Source organism: Vigna umbellata, chromosome 3 (assembly GCF_029865625.1).
Source record: "Vigna umbellata cultivar VRB3 chromosome 3, Vumbellata_1.0, whole genome shotgun sequence".
In the NCBI taxonomy this organism is placed as follows: domain Eukaryota; kingdom Viridiplantae; phylum Streptophyta; class Magnoliopsida; order Fabales; family Fabaceae; genus Vigna; species Vigna umbellata.
The window spans coordinates 4,132,460-4,155,454 of record NC_142167.1 but is presented as its reverse complement, the minus strand read 5'-3'; the positions used below and the strand labels follow the sequence as shown (position 1 = coordinate 4,155,454).

General features: G+C 35.3%; 3 protein-coding genes and 1 pseudogene across 3 annotated transcripts; 2 read left to right on the top strand and 2 right to left on the bottom strand.

Annotated features, from left to right (window-relative positions):
- Window positions 1-1,360: 1,360 nt before the first annotated feature.
- On the bottom strand, window positions 1,361-5,061 carry LOC124846515 (Tetratricopeptide repeat (TPR)-like superfamily protein). The gene is made up of 3 exons (XM_047323789.2): window positions 4,649-5,061; window positions 3,504-3,692; window positions 1,361-2,398 (listed from the first exon to the last, which is right to left on the bottom strand). Exons 1-3 carry the CDS (start codon window positions 4,820-4,822, stop codon window positions 1,895-1,897), a joined length of 867 nt encoding a protein of 288 aa, XP_047179745.1. The 5' UTR covers window positions 4,823-5,061; the 3' UTR covers window positions 1,361-1,894.
- On the top strand, window positions 2,786-10,300 carry LOC124846514 (aspartic proteinase CDR1 pseudogene; annotated as a pseudogene).
- On the bottom strand, window positions 5,771-7,313 carry LOC148201439 (uncharacterized). The gene is made up of 4 exons (XM_088108896.1): window positions 7,130-7,313; window positions 6,338-6,967; window positions 6,132-6,254; window positions 5,771-6,046 (listed from the first exon to the last, which is right to left on the bottom strand). The coding sequence occupies exons 1-4, from the start codon at window positions 7,163-7,165 to the stop codon at window positions 5,771-5,773; spliced, it is 1,065 nt and encodes a 354-aa protein (XP_087965022.1). The 5' UTR covers window positions 7,166-7,313.
- A 2,313-nt stretch (window positions 10,301-12,613) lies between the features above and the next one.
- MST1 (mercaptopyruvate sulfurtransferase 1) lies at window positions 12,614-22,755 on the top strand. Its single transcript, XM_088109186.1, has 12 exons — window positions 12,614-12,859; window positions 13,711-13,908; window positions 14,490-14,549; window positions 14,723-14,785; window positions 15,784-15,908; window positions 16,015-16,177; window positions 16,342-16,401; window positions 20,207-20,265; window positions 21,288-21,369; window positions 21,773-21,836; window positions 21,927-21,994; window positions 22,374-22,755. Exons 1-12 carry the CDS (start codon window positions 12,758-12,760, stop codon window positions 22,467-22,469), a joined length of 1,140 nt encoding a protein of 379 aa, XP_087965312.1. The 5' UTR covers window positions 12,614-12,757; the 3' UTR covers window positions 22,470-22,755.
- The last annotated feature ends 240 nt before the right edge of the window (window positions 22,756-22,995 follow it).

Genomic DNA, 22,995 nt, shown 5'->3' with positions numbered 1-22,995 from the left:
AGACTCCCTAAATACAAACGTGAGCGACCTCTTTTAAAGCTCATAATAATCCCTACGCACCTTTATCGAATAAAAGAGCTTGCTTGGGCTTGGGGGGCTTATGTACTATATGAAATATATCGATCGGAGTTAATGATCATTCATGGGCAATTATCAGGTATTAATAGGTCATGTTACCTTACGCTTTACAAATATACGGTATTAATTATTGATTATTGGATTTGATTCCCTAGAAATATACTGATAACACTTGACTGCCACAAACTCTATAAATAATACAACTGATGTCAGATACAACCATCTTTTACTATCCCAATAAAATATAGACCTCTTTATGAAACATATCTGACTTGAGCATCGGAGTGTCTTCTGCAGGTCAACAACCCATTGGAGTGGATCGCGTTCTCAGAGAGGATTGAAGATCAAAAGAAAACAGAACAAGAAAGGACGACCGACCTTCAGACCAATTCAACCGAAACCGTTTTTGAGTATATAATAGAGGATCTAATGAGGTGTTACCATATCAGTAGAATACAGTGGAGGGAAATATGCATCTCAATCGATGGATAAAATCTTCCCAGAGATTACTAAAACCAGCATTAACCTGTTACACAATATATTTATATTTCCTGACCATACTTTAGCCAATTTATTACTTTTCAAGTTTAAATCTTAGGTGGGTATGTCTTTGTACTATGATTATCAGGTTCTTTGTAATTGTCATGCTGAAAGCGTAAACCTTTCAAACAAATAAGACCCACTTTGCTACTCCTGTCAAACAAATAATTGAAGTCCATTCCACAGTGATGTTCGTTAAAATTTATCCACAATGAGAATGATCTAGTATCAAGTAGATTTGTGTTGGAATTTGAGTAACTGCAAACAAAAATTGGAGCGTATTGATAGGGAGAACCGAAGTTTTATTCCAGTCACCCAATTTTGTGTTTGTATACTGTGTTCATGTTTATGCGTTCAATCAGAAGAAATACATGATCGGTGAATCCAATAGGAGGCAACAACATCAAATGTGAGAACTCCAACAATGAATTTATAGACTTTCTTTTGCTCCAAATTAATTACATTCACCAAGGGTTAGCGGAAACTTGGAAAGGTCCTGCACAATACTTAATGTTTTAAGTGTTTTTTTTTCTCTGGTAATCCATGCTTCCCATTATTTATGCGTATTAAAAGGTGAAAATAAAATAAGCAGTTCTTAAAAAAATTCTATCATCAAACTCAAAATAACTGAATATAAAATCAAGTTGCATACTGGAAACAGAGAAACCTAAGGAAATAAATGTATATGGGATATGGAATTTGCAAAAGATTTAGTGTAAAACATGAATATAAAAACAATTGGTGAAACAAATGAATCATATTATATAAAAAAACAAAGAGCAGAACATAAAGCACAGCTTCGTGCCCGTACTTATTAGAATGACTTGATTTTGGTTTTAAATGACAGAATAGCGAAATAGTACAATAGTTCATTATTAGGAAATTTGAATATTATTTATAGATGTGGAAATAGTATCACCAAGAAAAGTAATCAGCCTGCTCCGGCTGGAATGGATTTTACTCACTGTATGAGCCTCAGCAGCTGAAAAACACCCCACACGAACCTTTAAACTTGCTATCACAACAGGACGTTAGCAGCTTCAAAAGGGAGGGGTTCCATGTAAAATTCAGAGTCCAAATAGCTCATCACCACTGACAGTCAAACCGACTCAGTAAAGATTAGTGTACTTCTATAGGATTCATAGATCTTCAAGGCGTCCAACATGATAGAGCCATTTCAAGCCACTGAATCTTTCCCATCAAAAATCATTGTTATGTTCACTTTGGGATCAAAACAGCCGTCTATAGGTAATGTACAGTAGAGAGTACAAACATCTCACTTTACAGGACGTACACCAACTGTTCTTACACGAAACCGGTATTGAGGCAAAGATTCTTCTTCTTCACTGTCACCATCATCATCACTAGAATCATCTTCAACACTATCCCACCGTGCGTAGTCTAGAGCTGAATGTCCTTTTGGTTTTGGAATAGTTTGCCATCCTTTTGAATGTTCCTCATTGGATTCCCTGCTTGGTGCTTTAGGAGCTATAGCATCTGCTATGAACTTCTTAGAGTCATAGTTTTGGTTTCCCCCTTGCTTCATTGAAAACTTGGGCTCTGCTTCATGAGCAGCACATTCGGTAATAACAATGCCTTTACCAAGTTCATCCTTCTGTTCTGTTATAATATTAGAAATCGAAGAATATTTGTCTCCCATCTCTTCTCTTTCATTCTCCTCTTCAAGTATCACTTCAGGATCCTCGTCTTCCTGTTCTTCAAACTCCTCGTCTTCCTGTTCTTCAAACTCCTCTTCTGATTCTGGTATTGGAGCAAGTGACTTTCCTTGAGCAAGAATATAGGAAAAAAAAAACATTTCTTACTACGAGCTGATAAAATACTTAGCCTACAACAATAAAATTTTTGGCCAAATAGTATTAGTCTATGTTACGTACCTGAGTACGTAAACTAGCCAAATACAACCTTTCACACTCTCTCACACGTAATAGAACAATAAACGAATAACAATGGATGAATGGATTTCTTTTATTGATGGTAATATATGAATAAACAAGGGTAAACAATAATTGGGAGCATAACCTCCTTCAATTACTTTGAGAGCATAACCTCCCTCACAAGACAATAATGTCTGTTACAAAACTCAATAATCAAAAGCATACCTTTAACCCTAGACTCTAACTTTATTTATATTAATTATTTCCCGCCCATCTCTTATTAAATATTCCTCTATCTGCATTTAATATAAATATCCTTATATTTAATATAAATATCCCTATATTTAATATAAATATCCCTATATTTAATATAAATATCTCTCCGTATATTATCCTAGCATATATCCTTAATTATAAATATCTTATATTGAATATTTCCCTAAATATATATTTATTTACTCTAATTAACTTATACTATATTTATTTACTCTAATTAACTTATACTAAATATTCTCTCTGCTCATATACTTTTCAACCCTTATTATTACCCCTACCTTAGATCGTAACCGTCTAACTCATCTTTCTCTACTCATTTTTACTCTACTATTTCCCACTTCTTGTTGCAATATTCATAAAATCAAACACTTTCTAACTATAATATAATCATAACTTGCACATATACTTCATGAGTGTCCCTCCAAATAGGAAAATCCTAACCATGTTATCAGTGCACAACGCATACGTAGAAAAAGGCGTGTAGAAAAATAGGAAAATCCTAACCAGAAAAATGTAAAATCCAAAAAGACAAGGAATAACAGCAATAACAGCCATAATAACATAATAGTAATATTATTATTACGAAGTTGGAACCATATGCCCGTAGCCATAATTAGTAATTCTCTTGGTACCACATAACCATGTTACTAGGGTGCATTGCATGCAAGTGAAATTGCAACAAAAATATAAAAGAGAAGAGATAATAGTGCCTACCAACTGTGTCTTCAAGCGAGCTTGAAGATTTTGATAAACCTCTGAAGATGGATTCAACTCTAACAGTCTGTTGACATCAAAAAGAGCTGAATGATACTCCTTCAGGGTGACAAGCGTTTGAGCCCGTAGCATCAATGCCCCACTGTGCTTGTGATCAAGCTCAAGCACCGAGGTGCACTCTTCTGCTGCCTGAAATAACAATGATTGATTGGATCCCAAAACGAAAAAGTATTAGACAGGAATACAGGCAGCATAAGCTTGGAAATGGTAGAAAAATGATAAGCAAGGGCATCATTTTAGAAGGTTGAAATTATAACCAATGTATTACAAAACTTTTAACAAAAAGTTTCCAGAAAAAAATAAATAAAACAACCAATGTTTTCATTTGACTCAACTAGGATTGGTTGGAACCTAAACAGAGATTAAAAAAGAAAAACACAAACCAATGTATTATGAAACTTCTAACAAAAAGGACGACAACTATAGAATGAGATTGTACAATCTCAGGCAAAAAATTGAACATCAACAAAGCAACCGGTATTTGTGTTAGACTATAACTGAATATTTAGTAATTTTTTTTCACACCGTTATTCCATCATAAAGTGTTGTCATATAGTTGAAATTCATTAATTCTTACAATAATTACATTAAAATCACCTCTAGAATGATGTCTAATTAGTTGACAGTGTAAATAAAAACTAAACTTTTTTTTTTTAATTTGATAGATTACTATTACAAATAACCGCAGATCCTTTAGAGAGACATAAGAGAAGGAAATGAACATATTCAAACTCATCTACACAATTTTCCATTCACACCCCATAAATTTTGCAAAAATTTCGAAAGCAATTTCCCCGGCCAACGTAATGAACTGAAATATCAACATAATCAAATCCAGTTTTTACACACCCTCGCTTTTGATCAATCAAACAGTTCCTCCCTAGTACAGGAGTCCTAACGAAGATTGTTTAGCACTTCCGTAATTATTACAAAACTCAACAATTTCAAATGAAATGAATTTCATGAAATTAAACAAAATAAAAACTGAAATTGGAGCATTCACTCACTTTACAAAACATAGAAAATCGCTTTCCAAACCAAAGCACCAGTAACAAATTCAAAAGGGAGCGACGAAGAGACGTAACCTTTTTGAAATCGTGAAGCTTCAGAAAGCACGCGGCTCGATTGCTATGCAAAGCGATCTTCTGAGGGTTAGTCTTAGCCATGGCGATTGCCTCCGTGTAGAACCCTAACGCCTCTTCGTATCGTCCTTCACGGTACATCTGGTGAGCGCGTTCGATTCTATTCGGCGCCGCCATCTCCCTCCAAATCCGATCGCAATTTCCAAAGAAAAAAAGTAATATTCAAAACAAGAAACAGTTTAAACTTATCTGTCTAGAATTGTATGTGCACCAAAAATTGAATTGACGAGAGTTTGAAATTTGTAGGTGAACTCAGTGACAGCTCGTGAATGGAGAGATAGACAAATGGACAGTGGAACAAGACGATGCTTGAATTGAACGCGCTGCGCCCAATTATTGAAACGCGTTTCCCTCTTTCTTGTCTTTGTAGTTTTGTGTTGAGTTCAAACAGACCAGATTTTTTGAAAAAAAAAATAAAATTACTACGCATAAATTTGTTAAATTTTTTTTATTAAATATTTTTTTTCTGTAAATTATTTGTAAAAAAATATTTTTGGTATCTAAATTAAATTATAGAGTATTTTATCTTTTTATTTTATGAAAAGGTTTAATTGCTTCCTTTGTCCCCAGTTTGGTTGAATTGTGTCAAATTCATCTTCATTTTTAAAAAAGTTTCATTGTCATCCTCACGTGGTGTAAAAGTGTCAATTGAATCCAAACATTGAAAAAATTTGTGTCAATGTAGTCATCTCCGTTAAATACACACTAACTGCGTTAAGTGGTTGATTATTTGGCACTAGAGAAGTAAAACGTGGCAAATGAGTCACAATAGTGGTAATGACGTGTCATTTAGGGTATTTGTATTTGTGAACGAAAACTAATTAGGGCATTTGAGATAGAGTGTTTCTGAGTTCAGGAAGGGTGAAAAATCGCAATTGGGGCTTTTGAAAGCAGAACGCGTTTGGTGATTTAGAAGCGTTTGGTGATTTGGAAGTGCGAAGTGGGTTCCATTCGAAGGTCCATTCGAAGGTACGTGTACATTGCTTTCGTTGGGTTTATGGTTGCTTTGGTGTGTGTGTTTGCTTCGTGTGTGTGTTTGCTTTTGTTGTGGTCCCCCATAAACTATTATCTCTGTTTGTTGTTGTCCCCCACACTTTGTCCAACGTCATCTTTGTTTTGCCTTCTTGCCTTCTCTTCAGCCAATTGTGCCTCCAAAGTTGCAACCCTCCTTTTAAGTTCTTCAATTAGAAATTCTTGTTCCTCTAAGGCACGCATAAAAGTTTCTCTGCGAATTCTTTTTTGTTTCTTCTTTCCTCTTGGTTTAGCATCCTTTCTTTTAGGTGTTGGTCTGTATTCCTCCTTATCCTTCGTTGAAGGACCACCATAAACATCGTCAACAACCTGAAATTTAACAACACATTACAGATTACACAACTTTGGTCAATATATGAAAACATAACAAAACTTTCGATAACAAACAACTTACCAAACCTGTCTCCATACACCGTTTAACGAACTTGTCTCCAACACTTATATTCATCCAATGCAATATTCGTGGAAATTTATCAATAGGACCTTTTGGTGGAACAAAGAGCTCAAAAAACCATACCTAAGACAAATAAATCATCTTAACTTGTAAGAAACTTAATTCAAATAACAATTTAAGTAAGTACATCAAATACTATTAATTACCTGCAGCATGTACACACAACCGTCGACGTAAACGTTTGAAATACCTTTGCCTTTCTTCAAGCCTTTTGAAGCTTTGCACAAACTATGTAACAGAAAACGATAAACTACACTACCCCAACAATAACTACCCAAAGCACTTAAGTTGTCAACAAGATTAAACATTACGGGAAACACTTTCCCGCTACGTTTTGGAAATAAAATCTCACTTATCCCTACCAGGAGGTAAAGGCTACAAAAATGAGAACAAGGAATCTTCTTCTTTTGTTTTCGCATTAGAATTTTGTATATTGAATTCAATTCCTTTGTTCCTTTGCCTATGTATTTCACACATTCACTATTGCCCAGCTCTTCCTTTAAGTTAATGTTTGCACCATCTGTACTCAGTCCCAACCCTAAATAAATATCATTTTCATTTATATTCAAAACTTTATTCCCAACTAAAAAACCACTACTACAGTCGTCCCACTTACCCAATAACTCACTCAGTATATTTCTACCTACTTTAACATTGACATTGACATCTAAAAACCAAGCAAATGGAGTTGTCGCAATCAATGATCGATGCTCCTTTGTTAAGCGTTCGTTCAAAGTACATATATACTTTGTCGAAAAAGAGTGACGAACACTCAACTGCATAAACCAAAATCAAATCATCAAAACAACGAAACCCAATAACCCAAGCACCACAACCCAACGATACGAACCCCAAACATTAACCCAAATCAAATAACCATGCTACGAGATGCCCAAACCGAATAACCAAGCTACGACATGGAATGGAAAACCACTTACCTTAGTCGTCGGACAATCGTCACCAGAACTTGCCATTCCGCACGATAACAGGACACCAAACTGGCCGGAGACAACACGATGCAAATGGAACGAAGCGAGACGAAACGCGACCTTCGACCTATCAAGAGAACGGACCTTCGTTTGCAATGGAACAGAGAAAGGGAAAGGGGTATTTTAGGATTTTCACTCAAAATAAGGGTTACGGTCATAGGTTTTAAAAATAAAAAATTTAAACGAACCAATGAGGTGGCGACACGTGGCGTTGTTAAAATAGTGTTAAAAATCCGTTGTTGGAATATCGCGGTCCTATAATTAAATCCTAAAAAATATATAAAAACGTTTTTTTCTTCTTCTTGGAAAACTGACACCCATCCATTTGCCTCAAACAAACCCTCAACGCATAAACAAACATGCAATTAACAACTCCAAAAAATTAAATCTGGTGAAAAATACTAGTAATTCCATGGGAAGAGATTCGAGCTTAGATTCAGAAAGGGAAGAGGTGAAGGGTTTTGGAGCTGAACAAAACAATTGGGTCGTGATTAACCAAATTGACAGGCAAGCATCATAGGACTCTTATATATAGACATTCTCTTCATGACCCTTTCCTCTCTTCCTAGCATGCAAGACCGCCACCTTTTTCTTCCAAGTGCAGCAATATTTTCCCACAACAGAAGCCAAACCTGAAGACTTGGAGCAGCGAAGCTGAGCATAGTCCTTTGCCGACACTTTACCCATTCTATTGTTCCCCACATTCAACCTAGCCTAAAAAAATATAAAATTGAAAAACAAAAATCAAGGATGAAAAGAGAAAGAGAAAGGTTAGTAAATAATGATGGTGGTGAGATGAAAGGTGAAAATGGAAATAGAAATAGAGAGAGAAAGAAAGGAATTAGCTGTCAGCAAAAGTCAGTCGCCGCCACCCATTCCGTCTGGCAAGAGTTGTTGGTCGCAACGCAAGTCTTCTCTTCCTCCCTCGTCACTTGTGCCGCCGGTCAACACTGGTCTTCTCTTCATCTGTGGGCACAACTTATAAGCAGAAGTTACCATCCCATTTCGGTGAACCAAACCACCATTGTAGGGGTTGATCAATAGTTATAAAAGTCTTAAAATTTATTATGTAATAAAAATTATTAATTTTTAATAAAATTATATATGAAAAAAATATAGATTAATAATTTATATAAAAAAAGTTAATAATATAAATAATTAGTTTAAACTAACATTAATATAATTTTTATTCAAACTAACATTAATATATATTTTTATGTTTGTATTGTAATGTTTTCTTTTTATCAAATAACCTATATATCTTTTTTTTAATTTATATAATTTCTAAATTGTAATTATATTTTTAGTCAAACTAACATTAATATATATATTAATTTTTAAAATCCTGTGCATGGAACGGGTATTGTTACGAGTAATTTTCCTTATACAAATCCATATGCCCTTTCTTTGTGGAGAATCAAAACCATATAACATTTTAAGAGTGAAAACGATCCATCTTCCATGATATTATTGAAAAGTTTCTTCATTGTTCGTCCCCATGTTGAGACCGAAAACCATTTCGCATAATCATCAAACAATTTCTCATTTGGTCTCTTCGCTGAGACAGAAAACCATTATTTGAACAAGTTGACCCCAACTGGAGAAATAAATATCTGTTTTTGATTACCGTTAGGAACCTACCAAACAGACATTTACACTTTTCAAAGGAACCAAGTGTCATCGAGACCAAGTGTTCTTCTAACTCATGCAAAACTCAGAAATCTATTTATAGAACCACATCAACATGCTCCCTCTTACATCCTTATTCACTTTTGAATCACTTTCCTCATCATCATGAATCCTTCTCTGTTCTTCTGTTTAGCCGCCTTCTCCGTTTATTCTCTTTCCTCTGCAGAAGCCGATGAAAGCCCCAGTGGCTTCACCGTCGACCTTATCCACCGTGACTCACCGCTCTCACCCTTCTACAACCCTTCCCTCACCCCATCACAGCGCATCATAAACGCTGCCCTACGCTCAAATTCTCGACTAAACCGACTTTCTTCTCATCGCTTAGATCAAACCAACAAGCTACCCCAATCAATTTTGGTCCCTGACAACGGTGAATACCTCATGAAATTTTACATTGGCACCCCTCCAGTTGAAAGGCTTGCCATTGCAGACACAGGGAGTGATCTCATCTGGGTACAATGTTCCCCTTGTGCAAGCTGTTTCCCCCAAGATACCCCATTGTTTGAACCACTCAAATCTTCCACGTTCGTGGGTACCACATGTGGCACACAACCATGCACGTTACTCCAAAATGGACGAGGTCAATGTGGAAACTCGGGTGAATGCGTCTACTTGTACGAATACGGTGACAATTCATTTTCTGCAGGGCTTTTGAGTACCGAAACCCTAACTTTTGATGATTCACAAGGTGGAGCACAAACAGTTTCTTTTCCTAACACCATCTTCGGATGTGGATTGTTAAACAACTTCACTGTTTATTCCAGCACTAAACTCACTGGTCTAGTGGGTCTCGGAGCTGGACCGTTGTCGCTGGTTTCACAAATCGGTGACCAAATCGGTCACAAATTCTCCTACTGTTTGCTTCCTTTCAGTTCAACCTCCTCCAGCAAGTTGAGATTCGGGAACGAAGCAATTATAACGGGAAACGGGGTTGTGTCCACTCCAATGATAATCAAACCGTCGTTACCCACCTTTTACTTTCTCAACCTTGAAGCCGTCACCGTTGCACAGAAGACGGTGCCGACTGGCGGCACTGAGGGCAACGTGATTATTGATTCCGGCACGGTGTTGACGTATCTGGAGCCAACCTTTTTCTCCACATTCGCGGCTTCGTTACAAGAAGCCCTTGGCGTTGAACTGGTGCAAGAAGATATTCCCTCCCCGCTAAACTTCTGTTTTCCATATCGTGAAAACTTCGCTTTTCCTGAAATTGCGTTTCAGTTCACCGGAGCTACTGTTCCGCTGAAACCTATAAACCTGCTTATTCACATCACAGATCGAAACATGCTTTGCTTGACTATAGTGCCAAGCACAATGACCGGAATTTCCATCATTGGAAGTTTTTCACAGTTTAATTTTCATGTGGTGTATGATCTCGAAGGAAAGAAAGTTTCTTTTCATCCTACTGATTGCAGTGGCTCAAGTATCTGATGTGAAGTACGACACTCTCAAAAATTGAGATGCTTGTCTATATATTATAATGTATGTGTAAAAGAAAGAAGAGAAAGTTTCTTTTCAATAAGAACCGATCAGGAGGTGCTGGTCGTTAGTAATCTGTCAGAAATACATATTTTCATCACGTTCGAACAAAAGGACAACCAAAAAAAAAAAAAAAACACACTTTTGTTTTTCTTAGGGTTTCAAGTCCATAACCCTTCAATACACACACAACTCTACCACTACGCCAAGTCATTTGTTTCGTTTATAATACCATTTAAGTTATTTTAATTTTAAATGTAACACATATTACACATTTATGATACAAACAATAACATTTCACACCACATCGGACTTGTTTACGAGACTTTTACCCACCACGACAAGCTTTGACTAATTAATCATATGGTACTTGAATAAAATATTCCTTATTTTATAAACAGACAATATTCCAATCACACAATCAATAACGATTACTTCCATGGTCTTACGCTAAGTAGCATTAGAGCAATAATGCTTTTAGCAAAAATGACAGTGTACAACTTTTCAAAGCAAAAAACATTAAAGAAACATTTCAAGAATTTCTTTTTATCCCGTAACGTCTTTTTGATCTTGTACATAACTTATGAACAAAAAGTTTGGTACTTTCATGTTTTGTGTACTAAGCGTTTAGTGCATAAATCTATTCTTTTGAGTAATAAATCATTTAATAAAACTTTTGTTTTTGACAATTTATAATGTTAAATGCATTTTCGTCAAACACTTTTGGTGAGCTATATAATGTCTTATAAAGACTTATCAACGATGATTTGCTAATATTATTAAACATTGTTTATATCAAGCAAATCCTTTATACGGTTTAATCAATAAACGATATTTCGTTGAGTATTCATTTGTTAAACTTCAAAACAAGAGTTGCTAGAGAGTCTTGTCTCTCTAGACAATCTTGTCTCTCTAAACGAACTATTTTTAACAACCTCTTCCTTAAGTGCAAATCTCCCACTAGTCTCTATAACCACTACCAGCGTCGTTTTTGCCACTACTAAAAAATGAGTGGCAATGAGGAGAGAAAGAGAGAGTTGTATTGAGGAGAAGGAGTTGTAGGAAGAGGGAAACTTTCACATCATAAACTATTGTTTGTTACATATGAATTTTACATTCTTTTCTAAATTGTAGGGACAAAATTGATACATATTTTGTAGTAGGGATGATATAAAACTTTTGTGAATTGTTTGGAGTCATAAACATATTTAACTCTTAATGATATGAATGTATTTAAAAAGCTTGTTGAGGTTCCTTCCAAAATCATTAAAAAACTAGGATATGGATAATTCCCTTAACATTTTTGAATTTATGTATGGCTAGTTGGCCAACAATTATAATTAATTCTTATTATAAAATATAGGAATGTAAATAGTTTTCCCTAGTAGAATAGAAATTGCAATTTTATTTTGTACAAAATTTGTAACAAAAAAACCATGACCCACTTTTGTAAGGTTCTAATTTTAGTGACACAGGTTATTGAAAAAAAAATGTATACTTTAAAATTTATAGCATACAAACATATTTTTTAAAAATCTCAATATTTAAACTTATATATGAAAACAAATCAATTTACATTATTTCAAAAGTCTTATTCAATTACATTATTAAAAAAATAATGAAGAAATAGAGATAACTTCAAATTATATTGTCTCAAAAATTTATACAAAAAAAACTTTTAAAAAAACTCAAATTTTTCCTATCATCTCTTAGATTTATTATATTTCTGAAACATTTGTCATATTTGTTCATACATAATGTATTATACAATCATCGTCATACATAATGTATTATACAATCATCGTCGATAATCTCATCTTCTTAAAACACACATATGGGTATAAGTTCTATCATGCTACTAAATAATTTCATCTTTGCATAATTTTTTGTATAATTTGTGTATATACCTATATGCTTCATGTTGAAATAAGTTCGTGATTAGGAGACATTTAACATGAGATTGGTGACCAATTCAACACCAATATATCTATCCTATTTTCACTTTTTTAAAAACAAATATAAAATCTAGAATAATAGTATTCCTATATTTATTCAAACAATTAAATTGACCCTGTAACTTGTATTTATCTTCCCCTAGATAAACACTTGAATTAAATTTTTAAAAATAATATAATAAACATCCATAAAACATTGAAGTTCAATAATTCAAATAAACAAAAAGCCCTTAGAAAGTAAAACCACAATTTCAGAAAAAAGGGAATTTCTATAAAATATTGCTTAATTCATGAGCAGTGGCAGTGACACCTTTGGCTGCACAAAAAGATACCCTGAACAGGGAAACAGCATAACGCAGACACCCTCTATCGTCCGTCATTGTTATTTTGTTTTATCAAATCTGTGACCGTTCGAGTTATTCGAGGTCACCCTTTTATATGGTCGTTGATAAAAATGGCTTCGACCCTTTTCTCAAAGATGCTTTCGGGTCATCGATTGATCCACCATTCGTCGTTCCTCACTCAGCAGCCACAGTTTCTCTCTTCCTTATTCAGTGTAAGGTTCATCCCTTCTGTCCGAAATTTCATTTGGGTATCTTATTTCTCTCCTCGTTTTTTAACTCCTTTGTTAATTTCCTCCTTTTTGAGAGCGGACATTTTGTGCCTATGAAAATTTGGTCTTTTTAAAATTGTTTCGATTTGTGGGTATCAGGGTTGCGCGTTTCTCATTAAAGTTTTGACTTTTGAGTGTGGGGTTTGGGGTTTGTTTTGGTCCAATTTTTTTTGTTTCTGTTCTCTGTTATTGAACAGTTAGGTGATATGCTTTGGTGGCAATTTGCCATGGTATATGCTTCATTCAACTTCAATTTTTTAGTGTTTGGTGTTTAAGTAAGTGTATCAACCGAAGTGCTCATCAACACTTTCATAATACATTGGTATGGATGGCTGGGTCTTTTCTTCTTCCTTTTGAAGTAAATTGTATCTGCTGGGGATGGATTTTGATTTTATTTGGTCTTATGAACTGGATTAAAAGATTACCAATTTTTCATCAATTCGAATGCAAGTATTAATTTTTTTTGGATGCATTTTAAATTAGTAATTTATGAATATTAGTGAATCATTGGTAATTTCATAGAAATCGCAGTTAGTCTTTGAAATACATATTTGTGCAATAACTGTATGTAAATGATACAATGCAAAATCCGGAGCTGGTGCTGTTATGTATAACATTTTACTGAAGAAATTGAAAGAAAGGGTTGTCAATTATATATTAATGATAGTATGAAGACTTGTTCATCTCTTATGCTTACAAAACCAATGTTCATCGGTATAACCCATTAATCTATTTCTGCGTTGTTTGTTATTTTGGCCGACATATTATTGTAAAATTCACCGTTTTACTTGCAGAAACGGCTGTTTTGTATACAAACTGTCCCGGTCCCAGTTTCTACTTCCCAAAACTGCAAAACAACTGGTTGGGTTCCTTGTATGGCTTCTTCCTCAGTTGGTAGAAGAGCTACATATTCTACAAAATCTGTATCAACAAATGAGCCAGTTGTTTCTGTTGATTGGCTTTATGATAACCTGAAGATGCCAGATATCAAGGTATTAGGGTTTACTAATTTTATCAGATTAAGCAAACAGTTTACTAATTTTATCATATTTGGGAAAATGAAATTTCACTTGATTTTTTTAATTACTTATTTGATTGATCTCTACCATTGTCATGCCTAACCATATATCTCACTAGTGACATCTCTTGTCAAACTATACAGTATGTGAGTTATTTAACTAAAGTGCCCTGTTCTTTTGATTGTTAACTTTGTAATTAACAATCTAGGCACTGGTAAAATCACTGTATTTCCAGTTAGAGAATGGTATTGTTTCAAGAGTATATTTTATTAATTGATGTCTATTAAAATTAGCAAACATGATAGTTCTGGTTTATAGTACCTTCTAAGTCATTCAATCACTTATTTAGGTGATTATAAAGCTGTTTAGATTTATATGGTCAATATGATGTGATTGGCATCAATTGAATTTATTTCTAATTCTTTAAAACTCCATACTACATATGCATGATCTGCTAAAAAAGGAGCCTTTATATCATGTTATCCTTATTTACTATTAAATTTGAATATTAATTAACATACTTAAACTTTTCTTGCCTATAATTTGTGTTTCAGGTACTGGATGCTTCATGGTACATGCCAGATGAGCAGAGGAATCCAATTCAAGAATATCAGGTATCAGCATGATTTTATTGGAAATCACATTCTTAGTGCATCAAATTTTGGAGTAATTGAATGATATATGATATCACTTGAACATGTTCTCTTGCATGTACTTCATTATATAATTTTGACTTCTCTTTTCTACCGTTTTCATTTAATGTGTGAATTGCGTACTTCAATAACAGGTTGCTCATATTCCGGGTGCCCTTTTCTTTGACGTAGATGGAATAGCAGATCGTACTACAAAGGTAATCCAGTATCTCCTTATTTATTTCATTCGTTTTGTTATTTTTATGAAGCACATTCATGTTTGAGTGGTTCTTATAAGCTAACAAGGTTTACATGTTTAGTATGTAATATTCTGATCTTTCAGTGGCATGCTACAGAAAGTGGATGAAGAAAGAGAAATAACCTAACTAGATACACGTCAGTGCCAACTGCCAAAGGATATTTTGCAATTTCAGTGATCTTAGAATGATGACTGAATGTTTTTTCTACTTCCTTTTGATGGATACTTGTTTACTATTTCAATTCTTGAAAACTCTTTCTTTTCTATTTATAAATTATAGTTTTCTGCTAGAATAGTATGGTTATTCATTTTCTGAAGTTTTGTTCTATGAGTAATCTTATTGGTTTCATGATTGTTTTATAGTCTGTTCCTGTCCTATGTGCTATATTTCCTGCCTGTTAATATATAACTCATTTTCTCCATTATAGCTAATATGTTGATAGAACTAAGTGTTATTGAAAGGAAGGTGCGGAAACTAGCTCTGATATTTCAGAGGTAGCCATCTGTAATACAGAGCAAAACAACAAGAAAAAGGCTGCAAAATAGATACTCAATAGTTACAAATACAAGAGAACTCCAAGACTCCTCGTAATTCAATTCACTCAATTCCAGCTCTTCAGTTCTCACCCCCGTATTCATATGAATTCCATCTTCATTCATGATACCAGTGATTCCTAAATCATTTGGTTATAGTCCAGAGTCACTCCTCTCCTTTCAGCTTGTTACCGCTGAACTTGCTGTTAAAAACCTCAACATCCCCTTCTTTTTTGTCTCTTCCCTCTGCTGTGCAAATCATTCCACCAGTTCCCTCTTGATTTGTCTTTGCATCAAGTGGCCTAATTTGCTCCCATGGTCCATTCATTTCAATGGAGGATGACCCACATTTATTGCTCTTCTTCTACATATATGAGTAAAGGGTTTATCGTATGTGAATGCTAACTTGTATTCATTGATCAGTTACCACACATGCTGCCATCTGAGGAAGCTTTTGCTGCTGCTGTTTCTGCCCTTGGCATAGAGAACAAAGATGACTTGGTTGTTTATGATGGAAAAGGGTTATTTAGTGCAGCCCGTGTTTGGTGGTAAGCCTCGGTGTTCTACAAAAGGGAACATTAATACACTGTGTAGATTGTGGAAACATGGATTTTTCTAAATATTTGAAGTAATACATCTTCTTTCTGCTTGAAGGATGTTCCGAGTATTTGGGCATGACAGAGTTTGGGTGTTAGATGGTGGCCTGCCAAGATGGCGTGCATCAGGTTATGATGTTGAATCTAGTGCTTCAAGTGATGCTATTCTTAAAGCCAGTGCTGCAAGTGAGGCTATCGAGAAAGTATATAAGGGACAAACAGTGAGTTTAGAATCTTTTCATATATTTTAATATGATTTCGTTAGTGTTTTGAGTTCCAATTCTTTCACTTTGATTAATTCTTTTACTTTGATTAATTGTGTTGAATTTGACATTTTTACTTTGTTTTAATGCATTAATTCTCTCATATAATTTTTTCTTGCTAGGTTGGCCCACTCACATTCGAGACTAAATTTCGGCCACATCTTGTTTGGAACCTTGATCAGGTTGGTTGCTTTAGGGATAAATGTATTGTTGTGTCCATTTTAGATATATAATGTTGACAATATTGATGGTTGTAGGGCTGTCAAAAAGGTTTCTCTCTAGAGAGTCCGTAATTAGTTATCATAAGGATGAGGTTAGGGTGAAGTAGCAGTTGCAATTTGGGAAGACTTAAGCAGTTTGAAACTCTGAACCCAGTTTTATAGTGGACTATTTTCCTGCTTTTGTTATTATTCTAAGAATTTTGTTAGGATATTTATCCATTGGGGCCCTGTGCGGGATGATCTCAGTATGTGGAGAAACAGGTGTAGAAGGATTGTGATCAAGACTTGGAATGACAGAGACAGTGGAGCTATTTGACTCAGCCATTGGAATAGGAAGGACTTGCTGGAGGATAGAAACATCCTGAACAGATGGAGAGAAGTAAGGAGTCTGTTCAAAGAATGTGACATTGGCAGACATGTAATACTTCTTAGTTTCAGGAGAGTAACACCGATATCCTTTTTGAAGTCGAGAATAGCCTAAGAAGACACATTTGAGAGCGCGAGCGGAGAGTTTGTCTAGACCTGGAGACATGTCATGAACAAAACATACACAGCCAAACACTCGGGGAGATGTATGAAAGAGAGGATCATTAGGAAACAAAATGGAGAAAGGGACTTTATTATCAAGAGAGGAGGAGGGCATCCTATTAATAAGATAACATGCAGTTAAGATGGCATCCCCCAGTGATGGACAGGAATATGGGCACCAAGCAAAAGGGTACGAGCAGTTTCAACCAAGTGTCTATTTTTTCGTTCTGCTATACCATTTTGTTGTAGTGTATGAGGACAAGTAGACTGATGTAAGATACCATGGGAACTCAAGATGGCAGAAAAGGAGGATGAGAAATACTCTTTTGCATTATCACTTCTTAATATTTTGATTACTTGACCAAATTGATTCTTGATTTCATTCAAAAAGGATATAAAGATAGCTAACAATTCAAAACGATTTTTCATAAGATAAACCCAAGTACATCTTGAATATTCATCAATAAAGGTAACAAAATATCTAAAACCAAAGAAGAGATACGACTAGGTCCCATATATCAGAATGGATGATGGAAAAACTAGAATTACATATTGATTGAGACCTTTTAGGAAAGGAAGATATAACATGTTTTCCTAATTGACATGACTTACATTCTAAGGTTTGGAGACCACTAAGTTCAGGACACATCTTTTTTAATTTGGACAAATAAGGATGGCCAAGTCGATCATGTAACACTTTAGGATTAGGAGCAGCAACACAAGACACCCTTGGACGAGATCCAAAATGGTATAATCCGCCAGCTTCATATCCTTCTCCAATCTGTCTCCCCGAACCACGCTCCTGTATAACAAAAGATTTATGATCAAAGGTTATTGAACAATTTAACATTTTAGTCAACTGGCTTAAGGAAATTAAATTAAAAGGACAATTAGGGACAAAAAGGACTGAGTTGAGATTGAGGGAGGGAGACAAAGAAACATGACCGACTCCTTTGGAAGAAGTTTTAGATCCATTTGCAAGGGTTATGAAATGAGGTTTTTCTCGAAAGGAAATAGATGAGAACAAAGAGGTATTACCAGAAATGTGATCAGAAGCACCTGAGTCAATTACCCATGAATTTTGACATTCCATAGATTGAGAAACGCAGGCTGTTGATGTATTGGGAGATTGAGATGGTTGTGCCAAGCTGTTAGACTTTAACCTTAAATACTCTTGATATTCATCCTCAGAAAACATAGAAGGGGAGGTTTCAGTTTTCGAAGTGGAAGTTTCAGTCTTCGAAATATTGGCGGTTTTGGAAGGGAAACCATGTAAGGAGTAGCAATTCTCTTGATTATGACCCATCCTTTTACAATATGTGCATTGAGTACGTCCCCGACCTCCTCGTCCTCCTCCTCTAGTGCCACGTCCTCCTCTTCCTCGTGTGGCAACCATGACAGATGGTTCCACTAGTTCATGCGCTTCTTGAGTTTGAGATACCGGGACACGCAGAAGGCGAGTGGTCAATGTTTCCATAGAGGGGACCTCATGACTAGTTAGAAGTTGATCTCTGAGATGATCAAAATCGGGATGTAGGGCACGAAGGATCAACACCATGTAAAATTTGTCTAGTTTCTTTTTGATATCCTCTAATGGATCTACTTCCAAAAACATCCTAAGTTCTTCGACAACAGATTGGGCTTCAGCCATGAAGGACACCATATCATGGTCTGCCATTTTAAGAGATGCAAGCTTGTTCGTAGTGTCATAGAGACGTTGAATATCGTAGGCATAAATGCTTTGGGCTTTCTTCCAAAAGGAGTGACAAGTTTTGAAAGCCCTCAAAGATACAAGAAGTTTGGGTTCCACTGATTGCCATAACAGGGCACACAACTGGAAATCTGCTTGTTTCCATTGATCAGCTTTTTCAGTAGGCACATGGCTTCCATCTTGCTCAAGGTGGTCATAATGCCCTTGGCCAAGGAACCACATTTCAATCGCAGCAGACCATGATAGATAATTTTTTCCATTTAGCTTCTTGGAGGTAATTGATTGACTTCCAGAGAAGGAAAGAGTACTGCCAGACGCCATCTCTGAAGAAGACGGATAGTACTAGCGAGGAACAAGAAAACCCTAAGGGTTTAGACGAAGGAAACTGTGACAGTGATGGACGACGGTGGCCGGCAACGACGGGCGGTGGCCGGCGGTCGGCGACGGACGACGGTGGCCGGACAGTGGTCGGCGGCGACGGTGACCGGCGGTTGACGGTGGCCGGCGGCGGGCAGCGGCGGGCGACGAAGAACTGTGGCGCCGGACAGATATATATTACGAGACAGAAACCAGAGCGGCCCGCTCTGATACCAACTTAAGATTGAAAAGAAATAATTCTTGAGGGCTTAATTGATCCCTCTCACAATCTTCTATTTATAAGAATAAATTGATACACAAATACATGATAAATAGGGTAACCCTAGACACAATATAATCATGATAAATAGGGTAATCCTAGACACAATATAATCATGATAAATAGGGTAACCCTTGACACACTATAATGATGATAAAATAGGATAAATATCATAAGGATGAGGTTAGGGTGAAGTAGCAGCTGCAATTTGGGAAGACTTCTGAACCCAGTTTTATAGTGGACTACTTTCCTGCTTTTGTTATTATTCTAAGAATTTAATCTCTATTTGTCAATATTTGAATCTAGAAAATATGAACTCTTGACAATTTAAAGTAACAATATGAAATAAATGGTGGCAAGATCATGTGGACCCATAAAACCTTTCATTTTTTAGAAGTCTTTAGCTTAAATGTGTTACCATTTACAAGATGATCATGATATCTGGTAAAACTCTCTATACAGACCATTGGTGTTTTTCTCTGGTCAACCTAAGTCTTGATACTCATACCTTGATATTTTTTATTGGTAAGACAAAAAAACTTCAGTAGGCAGTTTATGGAAACAAGCCCTGTATATAAAGGAAAAAGTTTGATGATCATAGGTTTGACATCATTGTCTAATTATAATAGTAATATAGCTTGAATTTGAACTTGGTAAATCTACAAAAATCGACAAAAATCTTCCTAATTCACGTTGCAATGTCTAGAAAAGTTGAACACATTTATTTTATATGGTCCTTGGAGTTGTTTGGCAATATGATATTCTCTTTGAAATGTTTGGTCTATGAAATACCAGAATTAACTAAAACTAGAAGAGGCATCATATGTAAGTTGGACACTTGTAAATATATTGTAAATCAAATGATTTATTATTTTTTTATTTCTCCTCAGGTAAAGAGAAATATAGAGGAGAAAACTCACCAACACATAGATGCTCGATCAAAGCCCAGGTACTGTAGTTAATTCCTTTTGTATTTTCATAACATCACGTGATATGCATTTGACATACATGTCTATATATTTATGCATGTATGTATGTATATGATATGTAAATGGTCAAAAATAATAAATGATCCAAAATCAAAGGCATACCCATAATCAATGATCGCAAGTAATATTCTAAATTCATAATCACTCTTCATCTAGGGCATAGTTTTTAATAACCAACGAAAGTAAAAAACACTAGAGGTGAAAAGTAGTAGTCCACCGAATTTTAAGTAAGTTGATGTACTGCACTGAAAAGTATTACTGTACCAAAGAAAAGGAGATAGATAGGGGGCTGTGGTTTGTGAAATGCATAGGAACAGACGACTGTGAACTTTGAAGAGTTTACACTCTACAGAACACTGAAGGATGGGGCAGAGAGATAAGTTGCACACTGTGCAGTTTGTGAACAATACCGGATGTTCATGGTTTAGCAGATCAGCAGAGGATGCCATTCTTTGGCAAAAATGTTGCCGGGTCTTGGTGCTCAGTTCGAAACAGGTCAAGTGTAAGTGTTTTTTGTGTGGATCATTGATGAAGGATTTCAAACTCTATTGTTTCTAATGGAAAAACACACAAGAATATAAAATGGTGGGTTGAGAAACTCAGAAAAGGAGGGCAAAAAAGTTTTTTTAATATACCTGTTCACCATAGGGCTATAACTACTGAACTCCACTACACTAAGATTGTGGCATGACATCTGCTGTTTTATAACGTTAAAAGGTGCATAATAACTAGTAGCATGCTATTATGCCCTATCTTGTACAAAATGAAAACGGATATTTTCATAATAGTAGATGTTTATCCCTCCTAGTTGGAGATATCTTAACGACTTTGGTTGTCATTGCTGTATGTCAGCAGATTTCTTTTCAATGTTACTCTATTTATTTATTATTATTTTTTATTTTAATGTAAGAAATGTTTCTTACTCGAGATTTTGTTTTTTATATGCATTTCTTGGATTTAAGTGGATTATGTACTTTGGCAGGTTTGATGGAGCTGTTCCAGAGCCCCGAAAGGGAATCAGAAGTGGTCATGTACCTGGCAGCAAATGCATTCCTTTTGGCCAGGTGCAGCATATGGTCACCTCAAGCATTTTAGATTTAACATTTATAGCATTGTTTTTCTGGTTAGGCTTCCGTATATGGGTATCTTTGTATAATCAGCTTAATTAAGCACATATTCAAGGAGAGCCTTATCACATGAGAACATTTATGTTAAGTGGAGTTGTTGCAATTGAGAGAGCTATAGAAATAAACTGAAAAAGGAAAAGCTTATGGGAGGTTCTCTTAGTGAAGAATTGGGGGTAGGGGTCTAGGTCTCTATATCACTCTATCCTAAACTATTACTCTATTATTCACCAGTATGATCTTTAGCCGTATAGTTTTGTAGACAGTTGGTTCTATCAGTCAAGATTACACATTTGTGTACTTGTTAGACTTCTTTATCAATGTTGTTTATCTTAATTTACAGCTGTTAGATAGTTCATATACCTTGTTACCGGCAAATGAGCTGAAGAAGCGATTTGAACAAGAAGGTGTGAATATCTTCTGATAGATAATTGTCATACCAAATCTCTTACATTTCATGATGTTGTTACCTCTAACTGCATTAAATTGATATGCAGGAATCTCTCTCGATAGCCCTGCTGTTACTTCATGTGGAACAGGCGTAACTGCCTGCATTCTTGCATTGGTACATCTCCCCTTCTTTTTTTGAGTCTATATATGTGGCTTTGGGAAAGGGAATAGATAAAATTGCTTCCTTTGTGGATGGAATAGTACCTATTGCTCTATGGTTATAAAAAAGGAAATTTTGCTTAGACAGGATTTTCATTAGTCAGTCCCTTCCTTGGCTTCCACTAAACTTGAAGTCTGGAATGGAAAAAATAATAGGCTGACATGATTATAGATTTTTAATAGTTCAACTTCCAACATATGCATGCATGTTTTTCTAGTGGTAGTAATTGCCAAGACTTGGGTGTTTTATTCAAATTTTGTCTGTTTTAATTTAAAGACTTAATAAAAAGGGAAAATCTCTTTTCCTTACTTCAGCTTATAAACTCTTTTTTCAGGGTCTGCATCGTCTTGAAAAGTTTGATGTTGCAGTTTATGATGGATCTTGGACTGAATGGGGAGCTCAAGCTGATACACCTGTCGACATTTCATAAATTCAATACTGATAGATTTTCATGCCACCTAAAAGCATCTGCAAGTGAAGGGGAAAATGCAATCGTCAAACATCTTTGGATGTCAAAATTTCTCTGCTACACTGTTTGTTGTGGTTGAATTGCCAATGGTTTCCATGTTTAATGTTAAATCCTATCACGTGGCTTTTGTGAAAATAATGATAGGATTTTTCAAGAAAGCCTCAGAAGTTGGAGTTTGTTGGGTATGCTAAAAATTACAAATAAAATATTCGGATAACATCACTTCAATAAATTTTTCTTTAGAACATGCGAATGAAAACTTAAATTTATGTGTCATTTCGATCTAGCAAAATTTTGAATGAGAAAATAGTCACTCAATGAAAAGTTATTGCTATAATTTAATAGTCTACAAAGAATATTGTCCTTCAAAGTGTGCATAATCAAAGAGATATGTTGCATGGATTGGCACAATGACACTCAAACAAATCTATTGCACTGACACATTGTTAATAATTTAAAAAGAAAACATATAAGCAAATATAATTTT

Bases quoted from the DNA above. Each gene is read 5' to 3' on its own strand.
- LOC124846515 (XM_047323789.2), bottom strand. From the start codon at position 4,822: ATGGCGGCGCCGAATAGAATCGAACGCGCTCACCAGATGTACCGTGAA. The intron at 3,693-4,648 runs GTTACGTCTCTT...TTGTTATTTCAG, and splicing joins AGCTTCACGATTTCAAAAAG to GCAGCAGAAGAGTGCACCTC. The intron at 2,399-3,503 runs GTAGGCACTATT...GCTCAAGGAAAG, and splicing joins CTCGCTTGAAGACACAGTTG to TCACTTGCTCCAATACCAGA.
- LOC148201439 (XM_088108896.1), bottom strand. From the start codon at position 7,165: ATGGCAAGTTCTGGTGACGATTGTCCGACGACTAAG. The intron at 6,968-7,129 runs GTAAGTGGTTTT...TGGTTTATGCAG, and splicing joins ACGATTGTCCGACGACTAAG to TTGAGTGTTCGTCACTCTTT. The intron at 6,255-6,337 runs GTAATTAATAGT...TATTTGTCTTAG, and splicing joins GTTGTGTGTACATGCTGCAG to GTATGGTTTTTTGAGCTCTT.
- MST1 (XM_088109186.1), top strand. From the start codon at position 12,758: ATGGCTTCGACCCTTTTCTCAAAGATGCTTTCGGGTCATCGATTGATC. The intron at 13,909-14,489 runs GTATTAGGGTTT...TTTGTGTTTCAG, and splicing joins TGAAGATGCCAGATATCAAG to GTACTGGATGCTTCATGGTA. The intron at 14,550-14,722 runs GTATCAGCATGA...CTTCAATAACAG, and splicing joins ATCCAATTCAAGAATATCAG to GTTGCTCATATTCCGGGTGC.